Genomic DNA, 11,181 nt, shown 5'->3' with positions numbered 1-11,181 from the left:
ACTTCCCACCAGGAGATGGCGAGGTGGTTCAGTACCAACCACACACACACTCACTTTGTTCCAAGGATTATCGTTTTATCATTTTATTTCAAGTATAAAGGCTTTGTCACAGAAGGGAGCCAGGGTCACAGGCAGTGGACAAGGGGTCTGGAAGTCCAGGTGGAGTTGGACATGTGGCCCAGCTGGCTCCCAGGTACCACAGCCAGTCCCACAGTGCCCTGTCTGTGCCTGGGACCCTCTGCTGGATGCCAAGAGGCCGAGGTAGCTGTGAGAGGAGCTGGGAATGGGGTGGAGGGCACGGGCTCACATAATTGCACAACACTGGCACGTCTTCTGCTTAGGGCCACTCGCCCCTTCACCCTCAGGAGGGGAAGATGGCTCTGGCTGCCGGGCAGGTGCATAGGTGGGCACAGGGCGGGCACTGGGGTTGGCCCTAGGCCTTTCCACCTGAAGCAGTGGCTGGCACTCAGCAGGCTGCTCCGGAGCTGAGGTCTCCGCCAGAAAGGGGGTGGCATCCCCAGGGGGGTCCTGGCCCTCAGCAGGGGTTTGGGGCTTCACTGTTTCCTCCTTCAGGGAGCCTTCCTGTTTCTCCTGGGGCTGCTGTCTTTCTTCCTCTGGCCTTGCCTCCTCCTTGGCCCCCAGGGGAGACCCTGTCTTGCTCACCTCTTCTGCCTGACATTCCTTTTTTCCTCCTGACTCTCTCTGCTCTTCTGGACTCAGATCTTCCTCAACCCCTTGGGTCTTCTCTGTCTGCAACGGCTCCTCATCTCCAGTTCTCCCTACCTTCAGTGATTCCTCATCTCCTTTGGCCTCTGCCTCCAGTGGCTCCTCATCTCCCATTCTCTCTACCTTCAGTGATTCCTCATCTCTTTTTGTCTCTGCGTCCAGTGGCTCCTCATCTCTGGTTCTCTCTGCCTTCAATGATTCCTCATCTCCTTTGGCCTCTGCCTCCAGTGGCTCCTCACCTCCCATTCTCTTTACTTTCAGTGATTCCTCACCTTTTCTCTCCGTCACCAAAGGTTCTTTGATTGCCTCTAGCTCTTCCTTGCCTCCTTTCTGCTCTGCTCTCAATGGCTCCTCACCTCTTTCCCTCTCTGCCCTCGGAGGTCCCTCAACTCTTTTTCTTTCTGCTGACAGTGGTTCCTCCTCTCCTCCCCTCTCTGTCTCCACCTTTTCCTCACTTCCTCTCCTCTCTGGCTCCAAGGATTCCTCACTTCCTTTCCTCTCCATCGCCAGTGACATCTCTGCTTCTCTTGGCTCTGCACCTACCTTTCCCTCACTTCCTTTCTTCCCCTCGCCCACCGATTCCTCTGCCTGCCTCATTTCCACCTCCCACGTTTCCTCCCCACCTCTACCCTCTGCCCCCAGTGGACTCTCATCTCCTTCTCTTCCCAGGGCCTTTGGCCCTTCTAACCCCTCCACTACCAGCTCCTCCCACTCCTCACTGAGGGTCACTTTCTCCACCCAAATGAAGGACCCCTCCTCTCCTCTAAGGCCCCCCTGCCCATCACCATCAGGGCTGCCCCTGGGAGCGCCTTCCCCTCCTTCAGACATTGCTCCCACTGGTCCCTCCTGGAGCTGCAGGGAGCTGGTCTGCACAGCCTCCAGGCCCTGGCCCGCCTCCCCCGTGACCTCTAAGTCACTGCCCTCTGTGCCTCCCACCCCTTCCCAGAGTACCTCCACGATGCCCCTGTCCTCCTTGACCCATGACGGGATCTCTGGGTGGCCGGCTTCCTGTCTGTCCCCAATGGCCTCCAGCACCATCTCCTCCACCTTAGCCTCCAGCTCCAGGCCCGTCGTCCCCATGGCACAGTCCTCTGTGGCCCTCAGCCCCTCCCACTCCACCTTCACTGTGTCTTCTCCTTTGGCCCCATTCACTCCCTCCTCCAGTGCTGCCACCCCCTGACTCAGCATTTGCTCCAGAGGGGGGCTGGATCCAGGGCAGGGGCCATTGGTTTCCAAGGAGACCCCTGCTGCCCCAGGGACCCTCCTTGGGGCTGGTGGAACCCAGACAGCCTCATCTCTGGGCTCAGAGGGGGACTCTGGGTCTGTGCCCACTGGTCCAGCTGGTAGGGAAGCTCTCTTGTTTAGATCAGTCTGGCCTGGGGGAGTCAGGGGAGAAGTGGAGAGGAGAGATAGGGCAACAGAGTGAGACTCAGGCTCTTCCTCTCAGGACCGCCCCCCCCCGACCTCCAAACACCTACCTGCAGGACCTGCCTCCACCGTAGGCTGGGAGAGAGGACGGTGACCCTGCAGAGATGGCAGAAACAAAGTCAGGCCAGCCCGCATCTCCGCAGCCAGCCTCCTGCATGCTGGCACCCCTCCCCAGCTCAAACACCCGGAGGGGCTCCCCATTACTTTCAGGACCAAACCCTCTATTGTACCTCAGTCTTCCCTCTCCAGTCTTATGTCCCTCTGCTCCACTGCCTTGCACACAGTAGGTGCTTCATCAATACTGTGTCCGTGCAGCCAATCCCTCTGTATTAGAGACCTATTCTGCCAAACTACTCAAGTTCCTTAAGGGACTTAAGCCATTTGTTATTGAAACTTAACATTCCAGTGGGAGGAGGCAGGTAATAAACATAAAACGCAAATAAATCTATAATTCAGGGAGTGAGAAGGGCTTTGATAAGGGAGGGAAAAAGCAGGCGACAAGGCTGGGAGGTGATGAGGTACCTCTATTAGGTATAAGACACAGGGGGTTGTCTTGGAAGTGGTAACATTGAACAAAGGCCTGAAAGGTGAGAAGAGCCAGCCTTGAGCCAATAGGTGGGAAAAGGCATTCCAGGCAGAGGGAACAGCAAGTGCAAAGGCTGTAACGAGTTAGGCAAGTACAAGGAATAGAAAAGGGGCTCAAGGTGGCTGGAGTGGAGTGAGGAAGAGATTGAGGGGAAGATGAACTCAGAGAGGAGAGTTGGGGATAGCTCTGCAGGCCGCCTGTGCCCAACCCCACAGCTCTCCAAAAGTCTCCTTACAGCTCTCTGCTCCTACCCTCCTCTTACCAGCCTCCAGGCCTTTGCCCAGGCTGTTTCCTCTGCCTGGAATTCTGTCTTTCTCTCCTTTTTTGCTGCACCTGTGGCATGCATAAGTTCTCGGCCAGTGACTGAACCCACGCCACAGAAGTAACCAGAGCTACAGCAGTGACAACAATGCTGGATCTTTAACCTGCTGAACCACTAGGGAACTCCTTGGGATTCCCTTTCTCTCTCTCTCTCTTTTTGAGTGCACAGACCACAAAGAGAAGTCCCTGGGCCAGGGATCAAATCCAAGCTGCAGCTGTGACCTCAGCTGTGGCAACACCCAATCCTTAACCCACTGTGCCAAGCTGGGGATCAAACCTGTGCCTCAGCAGTGACCCAAGAGCTGCAGAGACAACACTGGATCCTTAACCCATCATGCCACAGCAGGAACTCCTCTTTCTCTTACCATCTGGTACCCATTCAGATTCAGTATAGATGTCACTGCCCCCAGGAAGCCTTCCCTGAAACCCCAACTTCACTTAGGTACTTTCTCTACATCCTGGGCTCCCCCCTCACAGACTCTTTACATCCTATCTCCTCATCTGGACTGTGAGCTCCCTTGGGCCAGGAATCATGACTCATACATCTCTAGCAAGGAACTCCCAGCTTAGACTAAAAACCCAACAAGGGCTTCCCATGCCAATTAAAGGTCTCCTCTCACCCCTTCTGTCCTGTGCCAGACACCTGGGAGCCAAGGTAAGGCATCAGGGAGAGATGGGGACTGTGGAAAACCCACAGTGCACTGTGGCCAGGTGCAAATGTTGCTGGATTTTTGGACTTCAAGGACAACTCAGAGAGCCACAAAGAACCACTTCATGTAAAGTTGTCTTGGTTTTCAAAAGCCAGTATATTGCATGGCATGCAAATCACATCTGAATAAAAGCACTACTGAAACAAAACCCAAAGCCCACGTTGATGCTTCAAATCATGAGAGCATCTCATGGTGACCCTTTCCTACCTTAGAGGCTGAATTCCATAAACACTTTCCCACATTTTCTATGTTCCTCATTCAGGTCATAGTGGCAACCATGTATCAAAATGTTCCCCTGTGTTTTTCCCAGGTGCCAAGCTATGATCTCATGGACCCTCTGGCACACCTCTTCCAGGTGTGTGCTGTTATGTGCATTTTAGAAATGGGGAAACTGAGGCTTGGGCTGGGAAAGCAACTTTCCCAAGACCACAGAGCAAAGAAGTAACTGAGGACCCAGCATCTAAACTATACTGGGAGGAGTTTCATCATAGCTCAGCGGTAAATGAATCTGACTAGCATCCATGATGATGCAGGTTTAGTCCCTGGCCTCGCTCAGTGGGTTAAGGATCCAGCATTGCTGTAAGCTGTGGTGTAGGTTGTAGATGCGGCTTAGATCCCATGTTGCTGTGGCTGCGGCCAGCGGCTACAGCTCTGATTGGACCCCTAGCCTGGGAACCCCCATATGCAGTGGGTGTGGCCTAAAAAGACCAAAAAAAAATTTAAACTATATCGGGAGGAGTTCCCATTGCGGCTCAGTGTTAACGAATCCGACTAGTACCCATGAGGATGCGGGTTTGATCCCTGGCCCTGCTTAGTGAGTTAAGGCTTGGATCTGGCGTTGCTGTGACCTGTGGTGCAGGCCAGCAGCTACAGCTCCCATTTGACCCCTAGCCTGTGCACTTCCATAGGCCATGGGTGCGGCCCTAAAAAGACACAAAAATGAAAATAAAAAAATAAAATAAAAAAACTGTACTGAGAGAAGTCCTGCTTTGGGCCCTGCTGGCCACACACCCTGACCCCACCACCTGCTCCCCTAGCTCCTCACCTGTCTGCGCCAGGTGGGCCTGCCTGAAGGCTTGTGCTGGGCACCTGTGGATGCGCTTTGCAACAGCTGCAGCTGGGACTGGAGGCTGGGAAAGAGAAGGGTGTGCTGGGAGCCTGGACCCCAGGGTCAAGGGACCACCCCGACCCAAAGTCTCAATTTGGAGCCTCCCAGCAGGGGGCTGGGAGGACTGGCCCAGCCAGGCTGGGGCCAAGCTGTCAGGCAGGGGCCCTGCTCACGTGAATAAGCTGTCTTCCAGGTTTCGGATGCGGGCCTGGGCCTGGCCCTCAGGTGACTGGGGGTCCTGCGAGGTGGGGTCCTGGGGTCGCTCTGGTTCCTCGGCTGACCCGTCCATGAGCCAGCGTTCCCGGAGAGATTTCCTCTGGGCACGGGAAGGGGCACATGGACTATCCTACTTCCTGTAGTGCCCCCTCTGGATGCCCACCATCTGCTGGGCAGATTTCCTATGGCCCCACAACCACAGAGACAAACATTTCCCCTCAGGCTGGAATTCAAGCCCTCATTGTCCCCAACAATGCCAGGTGGGAAAGACACCCCGTAGTCTGTCATTCCAGCTCATAGCTTTCCCAAGCTGGAAAAGACACCCATCAATCTCCCCAACCCTTCCAGAAGGGGACAGACATCCCCAAAAGTGAAATCCATGACCTTATCAGCCCCCTCCTACCCCAAAGCTGAACAAACACCTCCACTGTCCCCATACTCTTCCCAAAAGTGGAACAAATGTCCCCATCACCACCACCTATTCTCCCAAGCTGGGAAAGCCGCGCGCCCCAAGCCTGGAACTAATGCCCCCTCCCCCACAATTAGATAGCGGCTCCTCTGGTTCCCAGAACTATCACAGACACCCTCACTTCATCGCCTGGCTGGGCAGGTGCCCGCGCCTGCCCCCAACCTTGAGTCGCTCCACGCGGAGTTTCTCTTCCTCCAGTTCCCGGCGCGCGGCGCGGATCTCCTCCTGCAGCCGCCGCTTCTCCTGCACACAGAGAACCGGGAGCTGCCCGAGGGCCGGGTGGGGCCGGGAGGAGCAGCCACCTCCCCTTCCGCCCTCCCTCCTCCGCTGGGTTCCCGGGGGCTCCCGGGGGCTCCCGGGACTCCCCAGACTTCGAGCAGCGCAGGCTGGCTGAACACCGGTCGGGGCCCCACCGCGGGAGGGGGCGGCATTGGCGCTGACTCAGCAGCGGGTGGGGGCGGGGCCGGCGGGGGCGGGGCCGGCCGCGCCCGGGGATGCTGAAGAGGCCTGGTCCGCACAAAATCAGGGTCTGTAGATGGGGAGGGCCTTGGAATGGGAATTCAGAGTAGGATGTGAGATATTGAGTTAAGAGGGAGGGGGTTCAGAGAGAAGGGGGTCCAACACGAGGATCAAAGGGAGGGGGCTAGTAAGAAAGGGGGTCCTACCAGGAGATGCAGTCATAGGGTTCCAGCGAGGCTTGGGATGTAGTGATGGGGACCAGAGAGATGGGAGTGCTGAGGTAGGGGATCAGAGAGATGGGGGTTAGTGAGATGGGGAGTTCAGAGAGATGAGGATTCAGAGACGGGGTTAGAGAGATGGGGTTCGGACATGGGGTGTTTGGGAGTCGAGGGTTAAAGAATGGAGCATCGGATGATGTGGCTTTCGATCCTTCGGGGTCCACAGCTCTCCATTTTTGGGAGTGGCTGTGACCAGAGGAAATGGGGGGCACAGGGACCCGAGGATTTAGTAGGGGCGCCCCTGGATAGGCTGGAGCTGAGGGTGCTCCCGTTCGTTTTCACAGCGCTGGGCCTGCTCCCCATGATTGGAGGGAGGCGAGGAAGAGGCAAGAGGCAAGAGGCAAGAGGCAAGGGTAGGGGTGCCCAGGGAGCGGGCGGAGCGCACTGGTAGGGCTTCACTTACCGCGATGACCTCTAGCCGCTGCCGGTAGAGGAAGCTCTCCGCCATGAGCCTGTAGAGAGAGGGCAGGGGCTGAGAAAGGGGTCTCCCAGAGGTCCACCTCTCAGCAGGTGCACCTCTTGAATACCCTGCTCTGAGCCAAGATCCCTGAGCTGCTCGGAACCAACAAAAACCCAGTGTTTTCCTATATTTCCCCTTTGCACCTAGGAGGAGTTGCGGCTGAGAGAAGAGAGAACAGAGATCATGACAAGTTGAGCTAAATCCCTTCCTAGGCCTAACATCACCTCTCTGAGCCTCAGTTTCCTCATCTGTAAAATGGGTTGAGACTTGGATAGTCATCTTGTAGAGAGATGCCCTTGCAAAGAAGTTTCCATGCAGGAAAAAACTTAGGACATAGTGCTCCAAAAACAGTAGCATCATTTATTATTAATAATAACTTTAGGAGTTCCCGGAGTTCCTGTCGTGGCGCTGTGGAAACGAATCCGACTAGGAACCATGAGGTTTTGGGTTCGACCCCTGGCCTTACTCAGTGGGTTAAGGATCCGGCATTGCCGTGAGCTGTGATGTAGGTTGCAGATGTGGCTTGGATCTGGTGTTGCTGTGGCTGTGGCATGGGCCAGCAGCAACAGCTCCGATTAGACCCCTAGCCTGGGAATCTCCACATGGCCCTAAAAAGACAAAATAATAATAATAACTTAATAATTTCCATGACAAAAAATGTTTTTGATTAATCATAATAACCAGTCCCAGTCTGTTCTACAGAAACTCTCAAATCCCACCAGACATGCTGGGGGTCTCTTTTCTTTTCTTTTCTTTTCTTTTTTTTTGTCTTTTTGTCTTCTTCTGTCTTTTTGTTGTTGTTGTTGCTATTTCTTGGGCTGCTCCCACGGCATATGGAGGTTCCCAGGCTAGGGGTCAAATCGGAGCTGTAGCCACTGGCCTACGCCAGAGCCACAGCAACGCGGGATCCGAGCCGCGTCTGCAACCTACACCACAGCTCACGGCAACGCCGGATCGTTAACCCACTGAGCAAGGGCAGGGACCGAACCCGCAACCTCATGGTTCCTAGTCGGATTCGTTAACCACTGCGCCACGACGGGAACTCCTGGGGGTCTCTTTTCAATTCCACACTTTCTCTGAACCTCTGCTCCTACCCAGCATGCCTTAAGTGCTGGGAGATGAGGGAGTCTGGGGAGAGAAGTGTCCATGCCACCATGGTATTGTTGCCATGGTAATTCCAGAGCTGCCTTTCCACCTGCAAACCCCACTCCCTGGTGGCATAGGTCACCAGGTCACTTCTCTAGTGTTGGACTCTGAACTACTGGGAGCAGGGGGAGGGGGACTTGCTGATTAAGGTTTAACCTGAGATTCCCCCATTGTTGTCCTCCTCGAAGCACCCTAGGATCCCCAATTCCCAGCCTCCAGGGCCACCCCGGCCCATCTGGTCTCCCTCTGGAAGCTGGAGGCTGACTGGCACTGTGGGTCACTTTGGGGACAGGTATCATCACATTAACTTATCATCACAGAAATGCATTGAGTGCTGACTCTTGCAGGTGCTTCATGGGCCAGTTTCTAGAAGTATCTATCTATCTGCCTGTGGGCCCTGACACTTACCCCAGGGTGGGCACAGAGCAAGCCCTCAAACACTTATTAATTTGAGCACTAACCTATTGGGTGAGCATTAACCTCACTGCCTAAACCCTGGCAGGGCCTCCAGATCTTCTCTGGCCTCACCATGAAGGCATAATAGTGAGCTCACACTTAGCGCTTACTATATATAGCGCTCTAAGTGCTCTATGGGACTTCCGATCCACTCCCACAGCCACCTCCGCTTCCCCCTCCCTGCCTTGATCTTGAGCCACTGTAGTTGACTCTTTGCTGAATCGACATTTCAACTGAGAATAAAATCAGCCAACCATTAGCCAGTGCACACTATGTGCCAGGCACTATTAATTGCTTTACCTGTAGTAACTCATTTGACCCTCTCTACCATCCTAGGTGATAAGTATGACTGTCCCTATTTTACAGATGAGGAAACTGAGGCTCCAAGAAATGGCGAAGAGACTGGTCTATGATCACTGAGTCAAGACTGGAACTCTCAAGCCCCAAGCAGTGGGAACGCTGTAGGGAAGAGGGGAGTGTAGGTGTCCTGGTCTTGACAGCCAGGAGACCAGAGATCAGCCTTGGGGTGGGGTCCCCAATTTCATTTAGGGTGGGAAGCTAAAGTCATGCTTTAGAGGGTGCCCCAGCAAAAGCTCAGACCTGCTGCTAATAGGTTTGCTACTGGGGAAAGGCTGAAGTGTCCCCTCAGCTCTCCTACCCCCAAGATATAATCTCCCTGCCTCTTCCTTGCTGGGGGGGGGAATCAGGTTCCCGTTGCTAGGCAACCAGGTTTGTAGTTGGTGAATAATGCAACAGGGGAACCCAAAAGAGTGAGGAACCAAACTGGGGTCCCTTGGGGGGCACCCCTTTTCCAGAACTCTTTACAAACCTCTGGAGTCCCTCCATCTTATTACTTTGAAAAGCCCTTGCATCTTGAATATTAAAATACTCTGCACACCTTGGTAGATGTTGCTTATCTTTAAGCCTACAAGAACAACCTTGGCTGTGGTGGCCTGTTGCCCCACGAGGATTGGTGGTCATTTCATTAAGAAGGTGATCTTTCCCAGTCTGGGAACTGTTAACTTTTTCTGTTGAATCGCAAGCATTTCCTCCCACCCTGGACACTGAGGGATGATTCCAGAAGCAAAATATGGGAGTAAGGGACCCTAACATTCTCCACCCCCACCAAGGAATAGCCCCACCCCCAGGCTGGACTTTGGGCTTGAAGCCTGCCAGTGGAAAATTCCTAAAAAAGAAGAGGGGGGTGGGGTTCACATCCCCCACCCTACTCTCTGGGGAGGGGTGCATAGAAGAACCTGTGGGTTGGCTGCCAGCCTCCCGCCACTCCTCCCGGCCCCCTTAGAAGAGGCTAGCTGGAGCTCTCACCACCCCCTCCTGTGGAAAAGTCAGGGGCTTCCATGAGCCCCTCCCAGGCTCTGCCCACCAGCCCCCACCACCGACCCTGGACACTTACATGGGTGTGACCGGAGACCACGCCTGGCTCTGCAGGGCCATCTCTGCCCAGAAGCCCACCTTCTGGTCTCCGAGTTCAGGACCCACCACCCGCCTGCTTGCTGTAAAGGTGCCCTGGAGGCTGTGACTTGGCTGTCGGGAGTGGGGGGGGCTGCAGGCGGGCACTGGGAGAGCTGGTCCAGCTGGTTTGGGCCAGGAGGCGGGAGACTCTTGGGCTGGACTGAGGGGGGCTGGGGGCCGGCGGGCAGTTCTGGGGAGGTACTATCAGCTGTCCTGATCAATTATTTACCAGCAGCTGGCCTCCTTGCTGCACTTGCTGGCCTGCCTTCCGGCAAACACACACTCACATACATGATAGAGCGTGTGGACGGGAATTGGGAGTCCCCCACTCCCCTCAGACAGTGGGCCTCCAGTTGGAACCCTAGACATTTCAAGTTTCAAGTCCAGCTGCTCCCTCCCTCCCCAGAGTCACCCAGCCTTGAGCACCATTGCAGGCCACATGAAGGACACTCTGACATAGTACTGCTCCCTTCTTGGACCCTGGCTCTGGGGTGAGGAGGGAGGGCTGATCCAGCTCAAGGATTCTGGAGACCAGAGCCTGTGCCCCATGGGGACCAGAAAACCTGGGTTCTAGACAACTCTGGGCAACTTCTCCCAGGTTTCTAGGCCTCAGTTTCCCCTTTTGTAGAATGAGAGATCAAACGATCTCTGGGAGCCTGGATACTCCTTAGATGCTATAACTATTGGGGGGTGTGGTCATGAGGAAGGTCTAGAGAAAGTCCTACCCAGATCTTGAGGGTCACTGTTCTATGCCCTTATCCTATGCTTAAAGGGCTAGCTCCCCTTTTCTCAGCTGATAGTGTTTCTTCAATCATCCCCTTGAGGAAATCGTCTCCTGCTCCAGGTCAGTCTTCTGCAGCCTCCAGCGCTTCCCTTATCACAGTCCTGGTCACATTGTGCAATCTGACATAAACCTCTATGAGAAGAGCCTTGTCCTGGGCCTCTTGCTTTAGATGGCACCCTCCGCATGGGTCAAAGGAAATGTACCCAGCTAAGTCCTCCATCCCTCTCGTAGATCCTACCCAGGGTGACCAAGAAGTGGCCAAGAGCAGCTGTTGGCAGAAGGGTGAGGAAAGAGCTAGGGCATGTGGGATGGGGTCCCTAGGTGCACACACAAGGCTCCTTGCTGTGCAGGACAGAGTTGGGGGTGGGAAGCAAAAAGGGCCAGACTAAGGGCTGGGGTTTGCCTATGCCCCACATTCTAGTTCAAAGCTCTTAGGAATTCAAAAATGTTTTTCAATTGAACTGGCCTTCTAGATCACTCTAAATGTATGTTTGCCATGATAGGCAGAGAGAGGTTTTTTTGGGTTTTTTGCTTGTTAGGGCCGCACTAGCAGCATATGGA

The 11,181-nt window shown here is 54.7% G+C and overlaps 1 protein-coding gene across 1 annotated transcript; it reads right to left on the bottom strand.

Moving 5' to 3' along the window:
* On the bottom strand, positions 55-10,015 carry PALM3 (paralemmin 3). The gene is made up of 7 exons (XM_013994670.2): positions 9,778-10,015; positions 6,705-6,753; positions 5,727-5,807; positions 5,053-5,195; positions 4,817-4,901; positions 2,205-2,250; positions 55-2,102 (listed from the first exon to the last, which is right to left on the bottom strand). Exons 1-7 carry the CDS (start codon positions 9,816-9,818, stop codon positions 304-306), a joined length of 2,244 nt encoding a protein of 747 aa, XP_013850124.1. The 5' UTR covers positions 9,819-10,015; the 3' UTR covers positions 55-303.

Source organism: Sus scrofa, chromosome 2, assembly GCF_000003025.6.
Source record: "Sus scrofa isolate TJ Tabasco breed Duroc chromosome 2, Sscrofa11.1, whole genome shotgun sequence".
NCBI classification, from domain to species: domain Eukaryota; kingdom Metazoa; phylum Chordata; class Mammalia; order Artiodactyla; family Suidae; genus Sus; species Sus scrofa.
This window is presented reverse-complemented; position numbering and strand designations above follow the sequence as displayed.

Coding starts and splice junctions, on each gene's coding strand:
- PALM3 (XM_013994670.2), bottom strand. CDS start 9,818: ATGGCCCTGCAGAGCCAGGCGTGGTCTCCGGTCACACCCAT. Junction 4,902..5,052: donor CTGGAAGACAGCTTATTCAC/GTGAGCAGGGCC, acceptor TCTCTTTCCCAG/CCTCCAGTCCCAGCTGCAGC. Junction 2,103..2,204: donor GGTGGAGGCAGGTCCTGCAG/GTAGGTGTTTGG, acceptor TGACTCCCCCAG/GCCAGACTGATCTAAACAAG.